Source organism: Musa acuminata, chromosome BXJ2-1 (genome assembly GCF_036884655.1).
Source record: "Musa acuminata AAA Group cultivar baxijiao chromosome BXJ2-1, Cavendish_Baxijiao_AAA, whole genome shotgun sequence".
NCBI classification, from domain to species: Eukaryota; Viridiplantae; Streptophyta; class Magnoliopsida; order Zingiberales; family Musaceae; genus Musa; species Musa acuminata.
The window spans coordinates 5,947,680-5,971,833 of record NC_088338.1 but is presented as its reverse complement, the minus strand read 5'-3'; the positions used below and the strand labels follow the sequence as shown (position 1 = coordinate 5,971,833).

The following is a 24,154-nucleotide window of genomic DNA, read 5'->3' as shown; positions in this document are numbered from 1 at the left end:
AGCCGGTCCACTTGAGTCCAGGATTGGTCAAATCCTCGCCTGAAACCGGTGTACGAATCAACCCGATTACTCGAAACCTTTGTACGTGTTTTTTTGGCTCAAGGAAATATCTGGCAATTTATGTCAGATGCTTGTTTTTTGAAGTTTCAGCTAAAGATCTTCACCTGACTTCATCTCCTATTATGTATCAAATCACAATTACACTAACTTGAACAGAAATGACACTCTTAAGACACGGTAAGGTAGGCTAAAATTCATGAAGAACATGCTGTTGTTAGGAAGGTTTTTGATACACCACAAAATGCAGTATCAGTGACAAATGAGAAGAGCTTATTTTAATTTACAATGCTAAATCGACCAAGGTCATCGTTCATGCTCATGTTAACCCATCTGAACACCATCCGAAGAGGAAAACCTCAAATACCTAACAGATCACAACACAAATTTTCTTCCAAACAACAATGCAGTTCCACTACTAGTACATCTAACAAGACTATGACCTGCAGCTAAGTCTGAATCCGAAACAAAACCTGATATCCTCAATTGCACATCTATACAGAACCAAACCCACCAACCAGACTTGGGGTCTCATGCTTCTTTTGCTAATCTTGCAAGAGCATTCGTTTATCTGGAATTAGTCCCTTTCGGGAGCATCTCCTGCATCTTTTCTGGCACTCAGGTTGCCAGTGTATGACCACAACTTCTCCAGGTCACCGGAGATGATCTTCGCCATCTTTCCCTCTTGTTGAAACTGGATACTCCTCTTACTTAAAGAAGTTTGCAGCCTTCCAGGGCTTTCGGTTATTGGGGTTGAAGAGCAAAATGTAGGTGTTGCGAATGGTGAGGCATAAGGTGAATTCTGAATTGAGAAGGGGCTGGGCGACATCCTTTTCTGAACTGGAAGTCCTCCCATTCCTCCCCGGTTGAATATAGAGACAGCTTCCGCGGCTGCACATTTTTTTGTTGCATCATCCACAAAGATTAAGTCATCAATCCTTGCCATGATATTAAATGCCAAACTTTCCATGACTCTGGAGTAACTCTCGAGTATGGACTGCCCTACATCCTGCAAAACAGATTACAATGTGATGTTTGCTTCTTATTGTTCCAAGAGTATAGGAGTGCAGAATACAACAGCCTCATCCTCTCAGTAGAATCTGTGGATGAAGGATCCAAAATGAGGTGAATTGTCTGGAACTAATCCGCCATTAAAAACATATCATGATTGCATGTGTTATTTTCATCATTTACTACATGATTGTAAGTCCAGGATATCAGATTTTCACCTTATTGTACTGAATTTTGTTCATATCTAGAACTGTCTGAGGAAGTCCAGGATATCGAATTTTTAAGCTTTGCAAGAGACCCTCTGCCCGTTCTGCCAGAAATTGACTTTTTCTGGTGACAGCAACAAGGCCTTTCACTTTTCCTCTCCAAGACGTCTTTTTTTCCTTTGGTTGGGGATGTCTTTTTTGGCTTTTCAGCCTCCAAACATGAATTGCTGCCTCAATCCTATTTGCTATTTCAAGCGTATGATGCTCAGATGACAGGTCCAAACAATCAAGAAGGCAATCTGGTGAAAATTCTTCAGCTGTTATGTAGTGGTAAATTATCTCACCCAAACATGATTTCCCACTCTGAAGGAAAAAACATATATTAGCAAAAGAAGTTACGCTTGCACAAGATACAAACCAACAAACATTTTAGGATTTGCAGTGTAAAAAAATAGAATAGTGTAGAACTGCTTTATGAATGAAATACAATGTCAATCTCTGGATGTCCCTAGCAAAATTCAGAAGGTAACAAGTGAATATAGGAATGAACAGTACTCTACATGAATATCAACAAAAGAATCAGGTCAGCATGCTGAACAGAACATTATGCCCAAGTCTACAACAAGGTGACTTATGTTTATCAGCTAATGCTTATCTTTGTGACAGCCCCCAAATTGAAAATGATGCTGATCAGAGCACACATCACCATGACCAACTGTGAAGTGTTAATACATCCATGAAATTTAGCTTACAAATTGCAACTCTCCAGATTCTAATGCACCATTTCTCACATCTAATTTCAGGATTCTCTCTCTCTCCTCATATCATGTTGAATACTGTAGGGTCATTCATGATTTTCTTTAATCAGTTACTTATATCAAAGTAAATCTGAAGTTTACTGCCTTATCACCCATTATCTCTTTACTGAAACCCTTTTGAATTATCATAATTTAACCTGCAAACAACTTCCTCATGATCTTTTCTTCAACAAAAACACTTCCCGGCAAATTACTATTTTAAACTATATCTCTCATTTCATTTGATTTCTCTTTCCTTCTGTGCTTGTTTTTCATGATTCGCATCCCAGCAAGAGATGCAACAAGAGTGGTGCTACAAGTTGCATAAAGGAGAGTTATGGGTAGCATATAGCAACTTATATATGGAACAACCTTCTTACAGTCTTCATTCTCAAGGGTGGAAAAATCAAGAAATGAAGAATCATCGGTTCCACTCTCAACAACCATATCATTTGAGGACTATCCTTTTCTCTATCCACTTCAGTGCTTTGTTTTTCCTTGGACATCAGTAATCAACTATCATGTGCTAAATGAAAACCATATCCCATTTAACCATTATGTCTAATTCTTGCCCTCAATCTAATGCTGGATTTAATTCCACAGCACCTGTGCTCCACAGCAACTAAACATGGCACATATAGATATGAGTTAATTTAGCTAACAACAATCCTCGAGCATGTAAACTATATTAACATTCAAAATGACAGTACAATGTCAGGCTAACTCACATAGTATCCTCCACAAGTGAAAACAAACCGAAAAATGCAGAGAACTAGATTAAGCATACGAATAATGTCCAGAAAATTTTAGTATGAGCTAAATTGAACCTTAGATAGAATGTACTGAACCTAAATGTGACAATGAACATTTAGCAATTATTATGACATACCATAAAATCTTAGCAAGGAGCAGTCATGATCATTGTATCAAACCTTAAAGCCACGAAAAAATATGTAGTCAGTAACATCCAAGGAATAAAGAATTACTCGAGTTATTGATGCTATAAACCATCAAAATTCAACGTATGTTGGATCAGACAGTAAGGTAAATCATCATGATGTATTTATACCTTAGGCAAGGTCTCGTTATACACGTCAGGGATCACCATCTCAGCAAGCACCCCACTATTAATCGCCATGGCTGCCTTAAGAATCTGATTCACACAATCCCGACATTGCTGCAACCTCTTCCTTGCGACCTCCGACAAGCCTTTGGGCGGCACCCTTGGGCACGGAAGCCACCATTTTTCTTCCTGGCGCAACGATGGCCTGCCAAAGGATGAAGACGGGCAGGACCTGCTCCCATCCTCGTCTGCATCAGCAACCAAAATCCCCCGATCCACATACCAAAACTCAGTACCTTGGAACCCATCCAACATCCCGATAAGCATGGCGTCCAGCTTCTTGAGCGCGGGGAGGTTCATGTGGAGGTCGGCTCGGGGACGAGAGACCATCACCTCGAAGGTGCCGCCCCCAGGGAAGTCTTGGATGGAAGGGATGAGCTCCACGATGGAATCGCTCACGCATAGCAACCAATCCATCTCCCGGCGCCACATTGCCTTCTTCAGCGCCGCCAGGGGCTCCAATCGCCAGAGCTCCCCAAACACGGTAGCTGAATGCATCGTGTCAGCAAAAGAATCGAACGAAAGAGCAGAAGGGAAGCAAATGTATCTCACCGGAAAGATTCGTGATGGCATTCGAGATGGCAAGCGCGGTACAGACTCCTTTGCCACCGCCGGACATGTCCTCCCCGAGCAGAAGCTTCGCAAACCTCTCCTTCATCATCTCCACCTCTGAAACGATCGGTCGCGTAGCTAAACGATCTCGATCAAGAGAAGGAAAAGGCCGAAGCCTAGGGCAGAGACAGTACAAACCCGAGAAATCGGTGTCCCTCTTTTCCAACTTCGGCTCCCAGAGCACCAAATGGGGGTCGGCAGGCAGCAGCGCCGCGAGCGGCGAAGAGGCGAAGGGGGCGGAGGCGGCGGCGGCGGCGAGCGGGGCGCGGTCGGAGAGGCCACCGGAGGACTCTGACTCGCTGACATCGGCGCTGGGGCTGTAGCTCCCGCAGCGGTCGCTTTGGAGGTCGGACGCGTACTCCTCCTCCTCCTCCTCCGGGAGGCTTCCCATCGTCCGGAGAGTCTATTGATTCGATCTATCTAAGCGAGAGAAGAGGCAGACGACGAGAGAGCGGCGGAAAGAAGAAGAAGAGGGAAGAGGAGGAAAAGAGCTACCATATTGCTATCTACCGATCCAATGTGGTAGTCAAATTGGGGGAGAGAAGAAGCAAAGAGGGAGGCAGTGCAGTGACAGTGCGTCCTTTTTCCGTATAAATCGCCCAACAGCGACCTCAGCCTCCCTCACACACTTGCCGTCTTTTTCTCTTCGCCTTTTTCTTTTCACAGCTTGTCGTTATTATTATTATTATTATTATTATTATTATTATTTTATCCTCCTAATCCCAAATAATATTTTTTTATTCATACTCGAAATAGCCCCGATTATCTATCTTTTTTTTTCTTACAATATGTTATAGAGTTTTCAGTAATACTAAAAAAAATATTATAATTTTTTAATATTCTGAAAATAAAAATACTAGGTTATAATATTTTTATACTGCATTATAGTATTTTTTTAGTATTATTAAAAATATTATAATGTAATATAAAAATACTACAAACTTAATATTTTTCATATAATTTATATAAAAATTTTATGTTACATTATTTTTATACTGCATTATAATATTTTTCTGATATTAATGAAAACAGTGTAACATAATGGAAAAATATTATAACCGGAACGATTCACCCTATGGAATCAAATAAAAAAGATACTATTTGAGAATTCTAGAAATAGGATGTTTCTTCTCAAAAAAAAAATCAAAAGAGGATTTTTTTGATAATTTATTTTGTATATTATTACTATTATTATTTTTATGTGACCAACAAATGATTATATATACTCATAAAAATCAATAAGATAATTGACTATTTATATGATTTATGCAGTGTAATAATATACGGAAATGATTAGAGTGATTACGATTACTACTACAAGTAGACTTACTTGGAAGAGAGCAATTAATGCTTGGTTATGTTATTGAAGCAGTGTAATATACGAAAGATTATTAGAATCATCATGATATTAAGTCTCATGAGTTATGCCTGATTACTACAAGCAAAAATGAAAGGAAGAAAACATTTAACGCTAGGCTAAATTGTATTTTCTCATGTCTTCATGCTTGGCTTGATTCGGACTATGGGATCTTGTGTGTTTTCTTTTTCTTGGATAATATTTGTTGTAGATTACTATATTATTTTTAAATCAATTATGATTATCTAACACGTAAGAGGTTGATAATCAATTTGAGTTCACTATCTACAAAGGCATATTGGGCAAAGATGCATTTGATATTTAAGTTAAAAATATGTTATCCATAATTCATAATAATAAGTGAGAGTAAGTGGTTATCATATGATTTGTTTGTGTATATGAGGTGGAGACCTTAATTAATGTGTCGGAATGATTAGGTACATTAAGATGATTCTAATATGAGTGACATGATAGGTCGACATAGACGAATCATGACATGAAGTTGGCATGCTACCTTATCATTAATAAAATCTTATTTTTACAAAAAATAAACTCAGTAATTGCTATCCTTAGACATGTATAAAGATCCAAACTCAATGGCGTTGATGAGGTAAATGATTCAGATGAAGACGAGGAGGGTCCAAAGGAGCTGTACATATAGGGATGGACCAACACAAGAAATAGATTGGATCAAGTCTTCAATGATCTGTCCTACCTAAAACGCTACCAAATTGAAACTTATAAGTTTGATGGACGGGAGAGTTTTGATTGATTCAATTATTGTGATGGTAACTCATTGGCCTCTTTAGAGAAAGAAAGAATCCATCTTTTTTTTTTTACTTTAAGAAGATCCTGATATTAAAAAAAATAAATATAGTAAAAGAAAGTCTAGAAAATTCATAATAATATACAAACTCAAAATTAGCAAATATAAAGATTATGTGATTTTGACACACACACATGTATATATATATATATATATATTGCGTAGATTCGAAGAGAAAAACAGTATTAAAACACATTGTATTAAGGTAACTCAACCTCATGTCAAATCGGACGTATTTTCATTATCACAACATGATGAATATTTAGATTTAAAATATTTTTATATGTTAAAATTTTGATAAATGTTATGTTCTTAACAATACTTAATAGATTGTATTTTCCAGTAATTTTTTGATAAATGTCCTCTCAACTCTTTTTCTCCTTCAGACCGTACAAGTGATTTACTCTTAGCCTTGATAGATTGTATTTTCCAGTAAAAGAAAAAGAAATAAAGAAAGAAAGAAAGATGTTCGGTGGTTGCGAGGATTCTTGCCGGCGGCGCACCAAAGCGACGCTGGCTGCTGCTACAAAAGCCTGTAAAAGAAGTCCGCGCGCGGTGGTGATACGTTGTGTTATGTGCAAGTAAAGGAAAGGTGATGGGAGAAGATGATTGATTTGCCTGCGTTCACGTGGAGGAGGAGAGCTTCTCCTTTTCGGAGCGGGCTACGTGAAGAAGGGGTGGCAGCTTCCTCTTCCTGGGCTGGCGAGATGTGAAGGGCTAACTAATGGCGTCAAATGAGACCAAAGGGGGGTACTGCCGCTTGCTACTACTACTGGTAAAGGCTGGATGGGGATTAGGGCTCTTACGGACCGGAGCTGGTGAACATGCATGCAATGGCTGGAGAGAAAAAGGCCACGAGTGGACCATGCAATGCAATGCTTGTTTGCTGGTGTCAGCCAATCTGCTTTTGCTGGCTTTGTTTGTTGGCAGGAGATGGGACATGGAACGTTTGGTAGGGGAGAGGTTGTGGAGGCTCATTTTTTGGAGCAGTGTGTCAGGCTTGAAAGGGGTGGTGATATGATATGTTTCGGGTCTCGGTCTCTGGTGGTAGCTTAACATATGTCAATTGGTACGATATGGCTTTGCAATGCCATTAGCTCATTAGCTCAACTAAAAAAAAAAAACCTTAATATTGACCTTTTTCTATGTTTCTGATTTCTAATTTTTATTTTATTAGTATTTTATGAATAGTGAAAAGTATGTACATATTTACAAGATTTCGATAAAATTTTCATCAACTAATCAACACATTCAAAATTTATAAGGTTGAGGATTACTTGATCTTAAAATATCATAAAGATTTGATAATTTTTTATCTATCATGCCAATTGATACTTTCAAAATTTAATTCTAATGACAATATATCTTTCTAATAGTTTTTAAGAATCTAAACACTAATCAAGTACAAGATCACCACGTAATAGTGAAGATATCATCAATCAATCATCATCCAACATGTGTCTGCCACATGGTATCCAGGTTTGAAGAAGACAAAAACTATCCCTCGCAAGTTTGTCCACGTGAACATGAGCCCAAATAGACAGTTATAAACTATTGCCACTCTTGTTGCCTACATAGACAAAAGATCAAATTGAAATTGTTAAAATTGATTAAAGGTTATCCACTCGAAAAATATTTCATAGAATATTTCGACTTTTCACTTTTTTATTATACTCACCTACCTCAAATTATTAACTATGGCGTCAAAGGAATCGAGTTGAGAAATCTCTCTCAACCTCGATTTTCATATAAGTTGATACTCAAGAGTTTAACGTTTTCACCTTAGAGGCATCTCGACCATACTTCAAACATCCCTATGCACACGGGTCAAAAATGCGTCAGGCTAACTAGGACATCAATAATATCTTCTCATTACACCATATAATTTAATTATACTCCGAATACAACGAGAAAAACTTCATTATTCATCTAAAACTAAACCATACTTGTTGAAGTGCATGGCTCATTATTGAAGTCAATGAAAAATTTGAGTCAAACTAGTCAGTGTTAATAATATCTCATGTCGGATACTAGTTCAACCTTAAAAAAAAGAAAGGTCAAACATAATATATGTCAATTGACTTTTGCAATCTTTAGCAACGTAAAACTATTCATGGTCCTCTTTTTATCTCTCTCTGGTAACATTGATATTCTCTTAACAAGTAGTTCTAGTTTTATGTTTCTTTGAAACAAGCTTTAAAACAAGTTCCTTCCTAACAAGTGCACTACGACCTAATCTTTAACTGGAGAAAGCAAATTATCTGTGAACAACCAATAAACAATAACAATATACTCATCAACAAGAGGAACTCTGCGGAAAAAGCAACGAAAAATCCTTGTGAAATAAATAAGTTCAGTGGCAGTCACCAATCAGAGTAAGTAAAAAAGGTATTTGCAACATCCTATCTGTTCAAGATTCAGAAATCTGAGGAATGGAATGTGATGAATGATGAATGGCATACTTGATATAGAGATATAAACAGGAATATAGGTGCAGAGTCACAGGTTCAGAAAGAGGTCCATACATTCACATTCCAGTTTTCAAACCCCATGGTTCATCGAATAGGTGTGCAAGAGTCATCTTCCCCTGTCAAAGATTGTATAATTCCAGTAAAAAGAGGAAAATAAAGTTAAGGTTAGAGAGTATCTAAAATTTTTCAAGGTGCATAATGTATAACATGTAGGCCAATATTACCATTTACATACAGACACGACTCCGTAAGAATAAAAAAGCATTTAACATGAAAAATGAGTGTTCAGACTCAGAAAACATAATTAAAGCATGAATACAAGGCATCTGGACAATGCCCTACTGATGTCAATGTTAAACTAAATGTAATATGGAGCATTAAAATGACATTTAATCAAGGTATAGAATTCTAGAGTTAAAATGTCTGAGGAGAAATAGTTTCTAATGTAGTGAAAACTACTGACAAGAACAAAATGTTACCCACAAATTTTTTTTTCCTAATATAAGGATCTGTCAAACACATAAATCGCGCTGCATGAAACACAATGATCTATTCGTAACTACAACTATCGCAACTCATTAATGATGACAACAATAAAATGCCAATAAATGTGAAGACAATACCAGCCATTTATCTTGTTTCGACATTTGACGATGCAAATAATTCATGCAATGTAAAAAAGAAGCATCATGAAAAAGATTGCAGCATTGAGTTTCCTAAAACAGCCTTATACTAGAATAACTAGCACAGGAGATGTTTATAGACAGACAAAGATTGCACATATCCAATATGCCCTAACGTTCTCCTAAACAAATACTGATCCTCCCATTCCATATAAAACAAAAAGAGAATAAAGAAGACAATATAATGGCAAAAACTACGAGACTGAACAAACTACTTACATTGTATTATCTCCGAGTTTGTGAACAATGGTTTCGTATCCAGCTGGAGTAGGCATGAGATAATCATTCTATCTTGGACATGAAAGAAAAGCATCTAGATTCAAATTTCTATGTTGGATGCTGAAGTTCTAGAACTCTTTACATTCAGCACAATGATGGATTGGCATGTAACTGGCTTTTTGTTTTCTTTGGGCAGTAGATGATTTCAAATGGTGGAAAGAAAATTGATGGCTCCAATAAAGTGATCAAATTATAGAGAACACCAACCAATCTATGAATGCTTGAGCTAGCTTAAAGTTGAGCTCAGAAGAAAAAAAATCAGATGGAATGATTACACTAGTCTTCAGTTTCCTTGTCTATGATTATTCCAAATAGAAAATAACCTCTTTGTCTGACAGAATGATTCATCATACATGCTACTTTTAACATACAAATCATAACTTGCTTAACCTAAAACCTAAGCTTGTAGATAGGAAAATGATGGTCATATAAAGGATCATAAGATAGATGGGCTATCAGAAGTCAGTCAGACCTACTTATGTAGCCAAGAGTTGCTGATATAATTAAGAACATAAGGATTGTAACTGCAATATGGAATCACATAAACAAGATCACTGCTCCTACAGCGAGGATGATTTGAATATAGATGTGCAGAAATAGGAAGCAACAGCAATGAGGTTCTAACCAAGTTTGGCCTGCAAAACCATCTCAACATGCGAGGATGAGGAACAGAGAGACTCAATGTATAAATACAACTTGAAACATTGGATCAAAGAACTTCTGCTCTATATGCATGTCTTTATACCTATACACATGGACACAAATGTGTATATGCATATGTTTATGTATTTTATATATTATTCAGACATTTACAATATTCCAGGTGTAGTTCAGTCAAAGTATTATAAAGATTGTTTATGTCCTGCAAAAACTATTAAATCATAAAATGCATGTTTTCCTGTTTTCAATCAGCAGCTTCATCTCTGCTGGTGACCAACACCAGGAGTATTATCTCATGTCACATATCTGCTGGTTTTTCTGCACATGCAACAGCATTGTTTAAATTTGATCTGTTTCTGTAGTTGTTTTATTGACCTGACATCCTAATGAAATACAATTACTTGCCTATGCAAGCTCAACAAATTAAAAGATGATATGAACTCTTAGTTAAGCCATAATTACCATATGAGAAAATGAGATTATATAAAGTGCTTAGATTAAGTTCTTACTGCTTGACTTCAAAACTGCAGCTTTGCCAAAAAGGGCATACCCAATACACGAGGCTCCTACCAATGCGAGGTCTAGGGAGGGTCAATGTATGCAACCTTACCTTTAAATATTTAAAAGCAAAATGAAAAATTGACCAAAGACTTGTAGATGTAAACAGCAAGTTCTACTTTCTAATCTTTGGTAAAGGAAAAAAAAACTGACTATGACAAATTGGACAATGCTTTTTTTTCATATCACTGATCATTATCTAACCTAAATGGAGATAAAATATTTATCACCCTGCCAAGCTTCTTCTCAAGTGTTCTTTCTAAGCAAATCTAAAACCATCACCAAACCCTGAAACATCCATAACATCCATACCTCTCTCTTTCCGATAATTTTTAAAGTGGTAACCAAACTTGATGTCCAGAACTCCTGTTAGGTAGTTAATTTGCTTTATAAAACTACTCTATAAAGTCTTGTAAGCATCAACCTATTTTTTACAGCAAGTATCTGATCACTACATTCACAACAGATAAATTCCATCAATATAACAGAGAGTAAATGGATGCCTGTGCAGAGTAAGGATAGGATTTTTCACAGATCTGATAAATATTATGAAACATCTGAAATGCAAAAAACTTAATGAGTAAAAAGAAATCATTTCATGTTTCACAAGCCATCCAAAGTTACCGAACTGTCAACCATAGATCACATACCAAAAGAGACTTGATGCAGTCACCTTTATTTAACAAATAGGCAGATTACTATGATGCAACCACACAGTAGAGACATTCAACTTTAAACTCACACCAATTTAGGAATAGACTTAATTTGCTATCTCATGTCTGCTTTTCATGGAAAGAAATCATCATCTATACCCCAACTCACAAAATAGCCAGTACCTGTATGCACATATGAAGAAAGCCAAGAGCTTGAGATAGTTGAGGAAATCCAAGAAACCCACAGCAATGGCTTCCCTTAGGAACAGAAAAAGCAATCGGACTCATATCAAGGAAGCCAAGAGGTTGAGATAGTTAGGGAAATCCAAGAAACCCATAGCCATGGCTTCCATTAGGAACAAAGAAAGAGAAGTAACCCACATCAAGAAAGCCAAGAGCTTGAGATAGTTGGGGGAAATCCAAGAAATCCGCAGCCATGGCTTCCATTAGGAACAAAGAAAGAGACCGAACCCACATCAAGAAAGCCAAGAGCTTGAGATAGTTGGGGGAAATCCAAGAAACCTGCAGCCATGGCTTCCATTAGGAACAAAGAAAGAGGTCGAACCCACATCACTAAAACCCGCAGCCATGGCTTCCATTAGGAACAAAGAAAGAGATCGAACCCACATCAAGAAAACCAGGAGGTTGAGATATTTGGGGGAAATCCAAGAAACCCACAGCAATGGCGTCCATTAGGAACAAATAAAGAGATCGAACCCACACCAAGGAAGCCAAGAGGTTGAGATAGCTGGGGGAAATCCAATAAGCCCGCAGCCATGGCTTCCATTAGGAACAAAGATCAAATCAAAAGAAACAGAAGAACATCCAATGTGGAAGTTGAACTCCCGGAGTCGTTTTCAAGCACCGCCATCGATCTGCTGTCGTCCAGCACGGCAAGCCAACAAGGAACAGAGAAAGCGGGAGGAAGCAGGAGGTAAGCCACACGTGGATTCCCAAATCAGAGCACGTATGACATGATCGAACGAGCGATACGGCTTATACGGTGGCGGAGGCGAGGGAGACAGAGAGAATCTTGCAATGAGTAAACAAATGTGCACGGATGCGAAGATCCGGCAACGATGGATACGCATAACAAGCCGATCTGTCATGTCCGGTTGGCTCGCACACGCACTCCTCGTTTTTGCGTCGAAGGTTCCAAAAATCTATTGGTCGTCTGCATGATCAAATTAGATATTGACGAATGGTAGTTCGCCACTAAGACTATTGCTCGTCGGCGGGCAACAGCTCATCGGTTGTGATCGCCATGAGATGGCACGCTGAGCTTAGAGATGACGGCGTCTCTGACCAATAAGTATGATTTAGTTGACACTGTTTCAATAACCACTGACAGATTCATCAGTAAGAGATCATCATGAAAGAAACATGTAATTGATGTGACTGCTTCCAGCCCAATTCCATCATCGTATTACTTCATACGATAGTGATTGATCGCATTAAATTATTTCACGTTAAAGCTATCTAATTGATTCCAGCATCGACAGCAGTGCCGACGATTACAGCTGTCGTTTACTGGACATGGATATGCCGGACGGGGCTCGTTTCCTCGCTCGTGCACCATTTCTTAAGCCCCTCCTCTCTACCTTATAAGCAGAACTCTGAAGAAGACGAGAAGCTCACACGTGCCTGTTAGTATTCTCGCAATGGTCGTTGCATTCCGCGGCTCCATCTCCCTCCCGGGCAGCCCGAACCCCAGTGAGGAGAACAAGCCCCGCCACGCCCGCTCCACTAGCCTCCCCTCCCTCTCCCACCCCGCCGTCTCGCACCTGCACGGCCAGATCTGCGCCCTACGATCCTGGCCACTGCAGCCCGACGGCCGCCACTCTCCGCCCCCCGCTGGGGAATGGATCGTCGCTGGATTTACCGGCATCGGCCGACTCCATGATGCCCTCCACGACTTACTCCGCCTCCCCCTGGCCAGGGACAGGCTCCGCCCCGCTCCCTGGGCCGACCGGCTCCTCGACGCATTCCTCCGCCTCGCTGACGCGCACGGGTCCTTCCGCTCCGCCGCTCTCGCCCTCAGGCAGCACCTGTCCGAGGCCCGCGCGGCAACCCGGCGCCACGACCCGGGCCGGCTCTCGTCCGCCCTCCGGGCCCATCGCCGCGCCGAGAAGGCGCTCGCCCGGCTCGCCTCCGCCGCCAAGGACATCGCCAGGCATCCCCCGCTCGCCCCAGGGCTGCCGGCGGACGAGGCGGAGATCGCAGACATCTTGAGGGAGGCCGTGGCGGCGACCGCGACGGCCTCCGCGGCGGTGTTCGCGGGGGTCGCGGCGGTGTCCTCGGCTGCAGAAACGGCGGCAGCTTCGGCGTTAAAGGGATCGTCGACGGTAGGGACGCTAATGAGGCTGTCGTCGACGACGAAGAAGGCTGCGTGGGAGTCTGAACGAGAGACTGCGGCATTAGAAAGGTTAGAGAAGGCGAAAGAGTGTATCGAGGGATTGGAGAAGGGAAGCGAACGAGTGCTTAGGAGCTTGATGAATAATAGGGTTTCACTTCTTAACATTCTCAGTCCCTCCTTGTAGACATGACATGCACGGAAAGCTCAGAGAAGAATAAGGGTACCATATACCACTGTGTTGGAACGGACACGAGGGAGAGACCTCCTTTTCTTTGTTGTACTCAACTCACATTTGACCAAAAAGATGTTGAGAATAACCCTTTTTTGAATAATTAATTAAATATATTCATATAATATTTGCACTTCATTTGAGCTCCAATATCATGAGTTAGGCTTTTAGGATTATCAATCATCCCAATCAAAACTTTTCTCAGTTATCATAACTTAGATCCTAAGTTATGAGACTTCATTAAACTTGATACAAACACATATCTCAACATCTTTTCATGAAATAAGTAAGATAATGGCTTTCTTCCAAGTTTCAATCTTCATGCAATTTGTACATATCAAGGATAGCACATGGTTGCTATGTATTCTATCAGCTATTAGCCATTGAAGAGCTTAAGAGCTTAGTTTGATCTGCAAGCTCACATGGGCAAGTAGCCAACAGTAGTATTATTGTGTTGCAAGCTCGATACAGATCATCATCATTCTACACAGTCTTCAAAGCGGAAGCCATGCATGGTGACTCCACAGACATGGCAAGAGGCAACAGATCTCATATCCCCATCAATATTTTTGGTTCCACGTGCAATCTCTGGCCTGCTCAGTGAAGCCCATATGTTCTAATGGGCTCATCATGAAATGGCAAATCTAATCATAATTATGTAGATCGAGTCGATCGATGTTAACAGAAGCGTCGATCATGGAGCCACCGATCAAATCTCTACAGACGTGCATCTCAAGGCACCGAAATGGACGCATGTGCTGCACAGCGGAGGCTCCCAACTCGATACGGCAACAAGTCTCCCTAATTGCTTTGACAAGAGTGAAAGGCAGATCCAAATCAAAGGTCACTATCAAGTGTGCCACACCTGCGGCGACCGGCCCGAGAGGGCACGTGTGTGATAGTACGATGATAGTCCCAAGATTCGTGCACCAGCACCGATCATCATCGAAAGGCTGCAGTTTCCGCATCAGGTGTGGCTCCATTATTTGATCTATTGCACTTTAATGTGACCATAAATAAGAGACAACAAAAGGGATTGTTGGAGGACATCGATGTATCCATCATGCCACGAAGAATATTCTCATCTTTGAACAAGGAGGCAAATAAATAAAGTAGATAAAGATGAGGGCTCTTCGTACCATGCATAAAAAATGAGAATGGTGGGGGTCCTTTTTCTCCACCCATCTCTTTGTCTCTACACCATAATTTTAATGCATATGATAAGGATCAACACTTTAGGATTTGTCATCTAGTAACAAGGCCTATTATTAAATGATTTTTTGTTGTTACAATATTTAATTTAATTTTATTTAAATAAGAAGAATGAAATATTATAATTTATTATGAGGAATATAAAGTTTTAGTTATTAATGCCTCTTATCAGTATCTCCTTTCTCCTTCTCCTTCTTTATTATTGTTCTATAAAGGAAGCAAAGAGTGCGACCGAGAACCACACGAGATCATGTTCTTCCAGTTCTCCCTTGTCAAAAGAAAGCCATGGCGATGTGCCTATAAAAGGCAGCTTAATCTGAGAGTTAGACAGCAATGCACACCACTGCAGAGGCCATCGGTGGCCACGTGAAGCAACTGGGGCGGCGAGAAACTGGAAGGTGAGGAGGAGCAGCAATGGCGGACCATGTGCTGTCAGTCGCCAGTGGCCTCCCACCACACAGCTAAGCTGTGGGAATAAGGGATGATGCGCTTGTAGACCTCTTTCCTTCTTCCTTTTACCTTTTTCCTTGTTCCTCCTCTCGATTCCCCTTGATCAACTTTGGAGTGCTCTCCAAATTGGAGGAGCTGTTCCTGCACTGGTGGTTTCCCCACTGCAAAAAGACATCACAGTGATGGTTGCAGTATATACTCAATACTGCTATATGAAAAGGAAGAGAAAGAAATCATAGATGTGATACAATGATGCGAGTCTCTGTCCTCTAGAAGTGAAACTATCAGCAGCCTCTCACAGCTATTCCATTTATTTGTCCTCAGTTTTGCTGCACACATATGACACATACCAGATCACTATATTCCATCCTTTTCACAGCCAGGCTTGCCGGGTACATCTTTTCTCTGTAGCTCCTCTCTCTTTCTTCCCCATGATAAGAGATAACTAGAATGTAATAGTGTAGATTTGCTGTGGAGATGAGAGTGGCAGCTGATCCACCAGACCACAAACAGTATCATTCATTTTCCGCAGAACCAATCCACTGTTACTTATTGGCACGGTTGCCGTCTTCCTTCTCCTTCTTCCAAGAGAGCGCTAAGTTCCAACCATCCCCTCTGACATGCAGCTGCGGACAAAGTCCATGATTATTTTTCTTGAGGGAGACGGTGACTCACCTACTTTTTCTTCCTTGCGTTGCCATTTGTTCTTTTGAGGCAAACTGCGTGAGCATTTGATGGAGTACTCAACCCACTCCATCCACACACAAGCAGTCGGATGCATTCTTTTCAGAAAGACAAATTTGACCACAACCTTCGTCAGAGAAGACGGCCGGACTTGCAGATTCTCTCATCCTCTCCCTCCTAATTGCCATTGCACTCGTGCATGCCTTCTCTAAAGGTGGACTGGGGACGTAGGCCGAGAATGATACGTGCGTTTACCCCACGTGAGTTCTTATACTCGTTCAAAGCATCAGTAGTCAATGTTTCTGCTATTTGGTAACGTTTGGTGAGTCTAATGACATCAAAGAACGCATGCGTTCTTTTTAATTACCCCTTCAACGCGTCCTTCTCCGAACGATCATATCGTAATCACAGCTATTGTAGTACACCTCGCAATCCCTTTCACTTCACCACCAGCCAACAGAAGAGTTCAATGTACGAGTGAGTTCAACATGATGAGGTAGATACTATGTAAGTAATTGGATATACGAAAGCAAAATGATCAGATTCGGAAGACGACGAGTCGCAAGGCCGAGTCATGGACTCGACGATCCGACTCGGAATCCGACAGAAGACTAGCGACCAACACGGGAGGGTATATTTGTCGTCCCGTAAAGGGTATCTTCGTCAACTCACTTTTTAATACCCCATTAATAAGGAATTAAATAAAACAAAAGAAAATAAAAAATCACATGGCGGAGACAGGCGTCAAAAGGACAACTTCCTCGCACTGTGGTGTTTGCAGAACACCGTATCCCGCGGTACATAGTTCCGGTGTTACCGTTTCCTCTTATTACCATCATCATGTTCAGCTATCGCCTTCTTCAGCGGTATATGCAATTTTGTCCCGATTACCCCGTCGACGATATCGTATCCCCACTTCCCTCTCCTCCCCGTTTCCCAAACCCTAAGATCTCCGATCCCGTTGGGGCTGCGATGTGATCTCTGTTCCCGTGGTTCCCTCCGCGTCTCACTCCCTCTTCTGATCGTGGGAGGGCGTCGGTTCTGCTTCTTCTTGCTGCTTCCGAGATGGGCTGCGGGGGCTCCAAACTGGAGGAGGCGGCCGCCGTGGCGCACTGCCGCGAGCGCTCTCAGCTCCTCGCCGACGCTATCCACTATCGCTACGCTCTCGCGGACGCCCACGCCGCCTACGCCCGGTCCCTCCGCTCCGTCGGCGACGCTATCCAGGGGTTCATCTACCCTGGGCTCCCCTCGGCGTCGCCGGTCCTCCCCCTCCCCGCCCAGCGGAAGGGCGACCCTCTCCCGCCTCCCGCGGCTGCCGCCTCCGTCCCCTCCGCTGCCGTCCGTGGCCACTCCCGTTCTGACTCTGGCTCGCACATCCAATTCCACCCCACTGATTCCGACGATGATTCGCTCGTCCACTCCGATGGTGCGTCCCCGATTCACCATCTTCATGCCGATGATGCTCCCGTTGGGCCGACCTACGTCAACCTTAACTACGCTCGGAACCGCCCGGCGGAGTCTTCCGTCTCCTACGAGCAGCCGCCACAGAGTTCCGAGCCAATACGCCTCGGCTCCGTCGATGAACAACCTCACGTGGCTTACCCTTACTATGGCTACCCGTTTCCCCCTCAAAACTCGAACCTTGACCCTTATCCTTCTTACCCGTATATGAGCTACGGCGATGGCATGCAGAGAGGATTCCTTGGTTCCTCTTCACGGCCTCCAAACATTCGACCACCAGCCGTCGCAGATGGTGCGAGTTCTACTTCTCGGGAGCCTCCACCGCCGCCTGCGCCTCAGGCTTCGACATGGGACTTCCTAAATCCGTTCGACTCGTGGGATAATTATTATCCTCCATATACCCCAAGCCGAAGCTCGAGGGAGTTAAGAGAGGAGGAAGGGATCCCTGATCTGGAAGATGAAGACCATGAGGTCGTCAAGGAAGCCTATGGCGACCCAAAGTTTTTAGCTTCTACATCGCCTGCTGTGATTGGGGAGGATACAGTGAAGGCTCTTAATGGGTCGAAGGAGGGTGTTGTCGGCAGTGTTGGGGAGGATCCCCATCGACAATCGAGGTCAATTGAGGCAGGGAGAAGCTCCGAGCATGAGGTTCTTGTGGTGGAGAAGAGCGTGGTGACTCAACCAGCAGAACGACGCGGTGCAGTGGGCTTTCCAGTGTCTCGGAGTTATCAAGATGTTTTCGAGGTTGTGCAGGAGATAAAGACCCAGTTCGATAGGGCGTCTGAGTCGGCCAATCAGGTGTCTAAAATGCTTGAAGTGGGAAAGGTTCTATATCACCATAAGAATTCTCCTTATAAAGGTGAGAAACTACTCGGAAATTTCTTTTCTGAATTTCTAAGGACATTTGTAACAACATCTGATTATTTCTCTTTTATCCGACACATTTCTTTTTTTCTCTATGCAGTTTCTGCCAGGATGATATGTGGGTTGCCTCTTCTAGCGACCTATGACAATGAAGATCTTTTAGTATTTGAGGAGGATAAGGCGATGGGCTGTGGTAATCTTTCATCAACTTTGCAGAAGCTATACAATTGGGAAAGAAAGCTTCTTGAGGAAGTCATGGTTCGTATAGCAACCATGTTTCTAGGTTTATAGTTATCTCATCTTGATTTTGTTTTGGTATGAGTGTTGGTTTTACAGAGGAGGTGGCCACAAGGAAATCAAATAAGTAGGTATAGGGCAGGTACTGATTTGAACAAAAAATTTGATGCTGAGCCAGTAGTTTACTCGTAAAAGAGAAAGTAGCACAAAGAGTAGAATAATCAGAGGACTTGTTTCTTTGAAAATTCCTTTCTAAAATAAAGTTTTGTCCTAATATTTGTCTGAAGCAGTTTAATGATCTGACAGCTCTTGGGGGAAAACCTTCTTCTTTTGTTTGCTTTCTCAAGAACTTGGCTTCCATCAAGTCTGAGCATGAAATCCCTCTGAACGTTCATATTCTTGATCCAAATCCATGTTGGGTTGTTGAAATCATCATGTTTCACATTGTACACTTTGTCTTCTTATCTCAACTTTACAGGACAATTTTTTCATTTAGGATCACTAATATTATTTGGTTTGTGGCCTAATATAGGACATTTAAATTTTGTTGGTGTGTGCTTTGATATCGAGGATTTATTAGGAAGGCTCAGCCAGCTTCAATCCACTCATTTTCTAAAGACAATACATACATAAATGTATATGCATTCTTCCTTGTTCATTCTGTCACTCATACATGTATAATGTGATTTGAACAAAACAAATGAATTAGCTTATTAATCAAGCATCTCCTTTGCACAGCCTCTTTTTGTCACATTGAAATAAGCACAAAGGTTTCACTAGTGTTTGAATCATGTTCTGGATCTTTGAGTCTTACCTCAATTAGAGAACTTCTGACTGATTGTGAATTAATCGTTCCTTGCACATGTGTGTATCTTCTACTTATATAGGCTGAGGAAAAGATGAGGACACTATATGAACAAAATCGTGAGCGCCTGAGACACTTGAGCGAGAGGGGTGCAGAGGCTGAAAAAGTTGAGGCGGTGGAAACTTCTAACAGGAAGCTATCTACAAAGATAAGAATAGCCATTCAGGTTGTGGGCACAATTTCTAGTAAAATCAGTCAGCTGAGGGATGAAGAATTATGGCCACAAGTTCGTGAACTTATTGATGGGTATGAGATTGTTCATGATATTTCTTTGTTTTAATTTTGTTGCATTATCTGTGGCTGCACATGTACTCCTCTTGAAAGTAGACAACTTATCTCCATGATATTTCTTACCATTTTCTCGCTAGGTCTATGAGACATTTGACTCCATGATGCCTACAGCCACGTATGTTATTTTGATTGAAACCACATTGATATTACAAGTTTTCACAAGTTAGAACCTTCTGAGCTACCATATATACTAAGGATTACAACTTAGGGTGGATTGTAGAAGCAGTCGGGTGAGATGACTTGCATTTGCCTTATTACATTTGCTTATTGCTTAGTACTTCTACGGAGTTCAAGTTTGTCTTGATTGATTTGCTATAAGTTTAAGTATAACATGTGGTGCTAATCTTTTCCCCCTTTAAATGAGTGCCTTAGAATGTTGTAGTTTAAACTAAGCTTCTTGTGTTTATATTTGTGTTGTAAATTATGATGTCTTATGTGGATCAACATAACCTTGCAGATTTATGGGAATGTGGAAAGTTATGTGGGAATGCCATCGTATTCAGTGTCAAGCCATATCTGAGGCTAAAGATCTAGATTCTATTGTTTCTGGAGTGAAGCATGGTGATCCTCGTATGGATGCAGTAAAGCAGTTAGAGTTCAAGATGGTGGATTGGATTACTAATTTCTCTGTTTGGGTCACTGTTCAAAGGAGCTACGTCAAATCCTTGAATGGCTGGCTTGTGAAAGGTATGCATTATGTGCCTGAAGTTACAGATGATGGAGTTGTTCCGTTTTCTCCAGGGAGATTAGGTGCACCTCCTGTATTTGTCATTTGCAATTACTGGTCTCAAAGTGTGGATAGGATATCCAAAAGGGATGTTGTGGATGCCGTGCATGCTTTTGCTGACAATGTTTTCAACATCTGGCAACAGCACAAAGTTGAGCAGCAGCAAAGGTTGTCGGCCAATAGAGATATGGATAGCAAGCTAAGGTCAATGGAAAAGGAGGAACACCAAATGCTCAAGCAGAAAAGGAAATTAATGTTAATTTCCAGTGAGAATGGAGTATCAATATCTGAACATGTAGTGCAGCAGGGTTCCACCGTGAATAGCCTGCAGTTAAGTTTAAAGCAGGTCTTTGAAGCTATGGAAAATTTTACTGCTGATTCCATGAAAACTTATGAGGTACTCCACAAACGTTCCGAAGAAGAGAAACAGCGGTTTACCAGAGAGAATGAAATTGTTTCATAGGATTATAGAGGATCTAAATTGAGCATCGGACAACACTTGACTTTGTTGAGATTCAACCATTCATTTGAGAAGAGTAGGCCAGTAATATATAAGGAGATCATAGTGAATCTCTGGCGTATTACACCTGATGCTTGGGAAATGGGTGGCTGTTTACCCTCAGCATCATCAAGTCTAAGCTACAGGAGCATCTCTGCAGGTGTCCCCTGTGGAAGGAGTTAGATGCCAATCATAATTAAAAAACAGTTCTGGGGAACCGGGGAACCTGAAGTGAGCTTCCGAGTGTTCTCTTAAAAGCATTTCCAGAAAGTCTGGAGTGAACTTGGAACAACAATTTGCTGTCGTATATAAGATCAATATCAATTGAATATATCCTTCTGTCACTTGTGTGCCTAACAAGATCTAAGAAGCTTTGCACTAATGGTCTCCGCTTTGCTGTTGTTGCAGAAGTTATGACTGGACTGAGTCGTCAAGAGGGTATATAGTGATTGGTTTCAGTGTAATTGTTGGCATTTCATTTTGTCAATAATGCACAACAGAAATGTGGATAAAATAGTTCGCTGTCAGTGAAGTCAATGGTCTCCGTCTTCATTCCTTTTCCCAGCTGCTTATTCGTTCTTGTTATCGGAAACATTTGTTTCCACCGCTACTGCTGCACTATGTGAGCTTGGAGAAAGTATAATGTACACAAACATTTGCTGTCACGAATGCCCCTGCCACTCTGGTTTCCACCTCTGAGCTACAGTCATTCTCGTTATGGTTGGCATCGAGCAGCAGTACGAGGGGAGGAGCTTCATAATATACCGAAATCTGGATCAGTATGTGCAATTCTTGGTCCATAATTTGATTCGTTCATTAGTGATGCTGTATAAAAAGGCATTTATACATAGTATGTCAAGAGCATCTATTTTCTGCACCAATTGAGTCGCATCTGAAACAGGGTTTCGAAGACTGCAGGGAGGAAAAGGAATCATGTACAGGTACACACGGCAGCTTGCAGTATTTGAATAGTTGCTTACGGAAGAATGTAGAGTTGCTTATTTCGGTTGGTGTGGCAAAGGCAGTCTGATGAAGATTTGCCAGCTTCACTAGAAGAAAAACAACACAGTTTTAAGCTTCTTGTGACTTGTAATCTCATGGATGTTTGGCTATTCCTTTTTTGTGCTTCAAGAGCATTTGTGCATGTATCTCTTTGTTGTACAAATCTTTGTACACACACATCTATTATGTGTAGCCCTACCATTATGAATTCTGATAGGAGAAATATTAGTTCTGTACATAAACATCTGTATTCATGTCAAATGCCCAATCTAAGAATTAAAAGTTGATGCATAATAGCATTCCGCCTTTTACTTGGTCAAAGTCCTACAAGATTATATGAATATATTATTCATATGTTGCTTTATCATAAATAAATGTCGCAGACTTCTGGTTTCGTTATGTTGACATGAAATGTTTGACCATTAACTTCTATGGATATGACTATTTGTTGCGTTGTTTTCTCCTGTTTGGAACAGTCAATAATATGCTGCTGACTCTCGTATTACAAGATGGGATTTAGACTTCTCTATCAGAATGACCTATTTCTCATGATTAAACGTAACATAAAATACATATAAACTGTACATGTGATCATTCTATCTGTTCCTCCTCGCCTTCACTCAATCGTCTCCCTTGACTTTGTTACAATTATGTGTGCGGAGGTCAACATTTCTTGACCTGAAACCGGAATTACTGCTTCGTGGAATGACCTGAGTCCGGTAGTCAACGCCTTCAAAGCTCAGCAGTTGAGTAGAGCGACCAGGGATCCATCATCCACGGGATCCTCAGCTGAGTCAAGAATGGATCCTGCAACCACTCCAACTCGCTGTTGAGCTTTGAAACCTCCAGCTCGGGGAGACTCGGCCGCCGGAACACCCACCTCTTCCTCCTCCTGTGTGTGGTCGCAAAGAACATCCATCACGTACGTGCATGTCATCTGGAAGCTCTCCTGATCTGACCACCCCGGCGAGGAGACCGCCACCGAGCCAGAAACCTGCGACGCCGACGTCTTCTCCTCCATGGCCGCCGCACGCTGCTCCAGCTCCTTCATCGACGTCGCTTTCCGGCATATCTTGCACAACACGATAACCTCCTGCACACAAGCCGAGTCGAGAACCAGCTGATCTTACTGCTACTACTACTCGAAGTGTGTGTCGTCACATGCAGACACCTTCAGTGGGGATGAGCTCTCGGGCGAGTCGGTACTCGTTCATGACCCGGTCGGCCATGGTGCCCCGAGGCGCCCTGCCCTGGCAGTACACCAGCGTCTTCTTGAGGCCGATGAGCCGCTTCGGATCGGTGGCGCTGCGCACCGGCCTGTCGCATCCCGTGGCCTTCCACAACCCCCGTTCCGTCGTCCGACTCGGCCGCCCGCCGCCTTGCTTCCGGTCTCTCGGCACGTAGAAGTGCCACACCCTCTCCCCCATCTTGGCCAACCCTGCGCAAGGATTACACAAGAATCACGTAACCGTTCCCCCCACACCACCAACGCAGATGACGAACGCATGCAGTAATTGCCGTGAGATGAATGGTGGTGATGATCTGGAACTGAAGCTTCGTGCCGTGAATCATGCGCAAAGAAAATAAATGAGTAGTTGAATTTTTATTAACAGTGATTATAAATTTATACACATATATAAATATTATAGAATATGATAATTATATAATTTTTAATTAATAATAAATCTAAATTATTACATAATAAAAGAGTTCAAGATCATAATCTTTATTATTTGATATAATTATGATAATTTATTATCATAATTTTTATGATTTAGAATTATAATAATATATTATTAAAATATTAAAAGGATCATGATGATCTTATCATAATTTACTTTTCTCAATAATATTTTTCTTATATGTTGTTGTAAAATAGTGCTCCCATCAAAAACACCAATCTTAGATCGAAATAAAAGAAATTGTTGGTGAGACAAAAGCTCAGTAAAAACATTTGTAAGTTGATCAAAAGATAAGACATGAA

General features: G+C 41.4%; 3 protein-coding genes and 1 pseudogene across 4 annotated transcripts; 2 read left to right on the top strand and 2 right to left on the bottom strand.

Annotated features, from left to right (window-relative positions):
* Positions 1-243: 243 nt before the first annotated feature.
* LOC135598618 (rop guanine nucleotide exchange factor 1-like) lies at positions 244-4,377 on the bottom strand. The gene is made up of 5 exons (XM_065092702.1): positions 3,945-4,377; positions 3,747-3,863; positions 3,141-3,682; positions 1,287-1,637; positions 244-1,066 (listed from the first exon to the last, which is right to left on the bottom strand). Exons 1-5 carry the CDS (start codon positions 4,195-4,197, stop codon positions 635-637), a joined length of 1,695 nt encoding a protein of 564 aa, XP_064948774.1. The 5' UTR covers positions 4,198-4,377; the 3' UTR covers positions 244-634.
* An 8,577-nt stretch (positions 4,378-12,954) lies between these two features.
* Positions 12,955-13,833, top strand: LOC135597940 (uncharacterized). The gene has a single exon (XM_065091448.1). The coding sequence runs from the start codon at positions 12,955-12,957 to the stop codon at positions 13,831-13,833; it is 879 nt and encodes a 292-aa protein (XP_064947520.1).
* A 3,221-nt stretch (positions 13,834-17,054) lies between these two features.
* On the top strand, positions 17,055-22,481 carry LOC103994709 (protein ALTERED PHOSPHATE STARVATION RESPONSE 1). 2 transcript variants are annotated; one of them, XR_672475.3, is made up of 5 exons: positions 17,055-18,544; positions 18,650-18,807; positions 19,674-19,897; positions 20,400-21,947; positions 22,070-22,481. XR_672475.3 is itself a non-coding variant. In XM_009415130.3 (4 exons), exons 1-4 carry the CDS (start codon positions 17,290-17,292, stop codon positions 21,130-21,132), a joined length of 2,370 nt encoding a protein of 789 aa, XP_009413405.2. In that variant the 5' UTR covers positions 17,055-17,289; the 3' UTR covers positions 21,133-22,481. The 2 variants fall into 2 exon arrangements, 1 of the variants encoding a protein (XP_009413405.2); XM_009415130.3 differs by having other exon boundaries at positions 20,400-22,481.
* A 421-nt stretch (positions 22,482-22,902) lies between these two features.
* On the bottom strand, positions 22,903-23,742 carry LOC103995643 (NAC domain-containing protein 22-like; annotated as a pseudogene).
* Positions 23,743-24,154: the final 412 nt, after the last annotated feature.

What these genes read in the sequence shown, in the direction of transcription:
- LOC135598618 (XM_065092702.1), bottom strand. Translation starts at nt 4,197, where the DNA reads ATGGGAAGCCTCCCGGAGGAGGAGGAGGAGGAGTACGCGTCCGACCTC. An exon ending in GAGGGACACCGATTTCTCGG is followed by an intron (nt 3,864 to 3,944) that starts GTTTGTACTGTC and finishes CGATCGTTTCAG; the next exon opens with AGGTGGAGATGATGAAGGAG. An exon ending in TGCCATCACGAATCTTTCCG is followed by an intron (nt 3,683 to 3,746) that starts GTGAGATACATT and finishes CGATGCATTCAG; the next exon opens with CTACCGTGTTTGGGGAGCTC.
- LOC103994709 (XM_009415130.3), top strand. Translation starts at nt 17,290, where the DNA reads ATGGGCTGCGGGGGCTCCAAACTGGAGGAGGCGGCCGCCGTGGCGCAC. An exon ending in TAAGAATTCTCCTTATAAAG is followed by an intron (nt 18,545 to 18,649) that starts GTGAGAAACTAC and finishes TTCTCTATGCAG; the next exon opens with TTTCTGCCAGGATGATATGT. An exon ending in GTTCGTGAACTTATTGATGG is followed by an intron (nt 19,898 to 20,399) that starts GTATGAGATTGT and finishes ATAACCTTGCAG; the next exon opens with ATTTATGGGAATGTGGAAAG.
- LOC135597940 (XM_065091448.1), top strand. Translation starts at nt 12,955, where the DNA reads ATGGTCGTTGCATTCCGCGGCTCCATCTCCCTCCCGGGCAGCCCGAAC.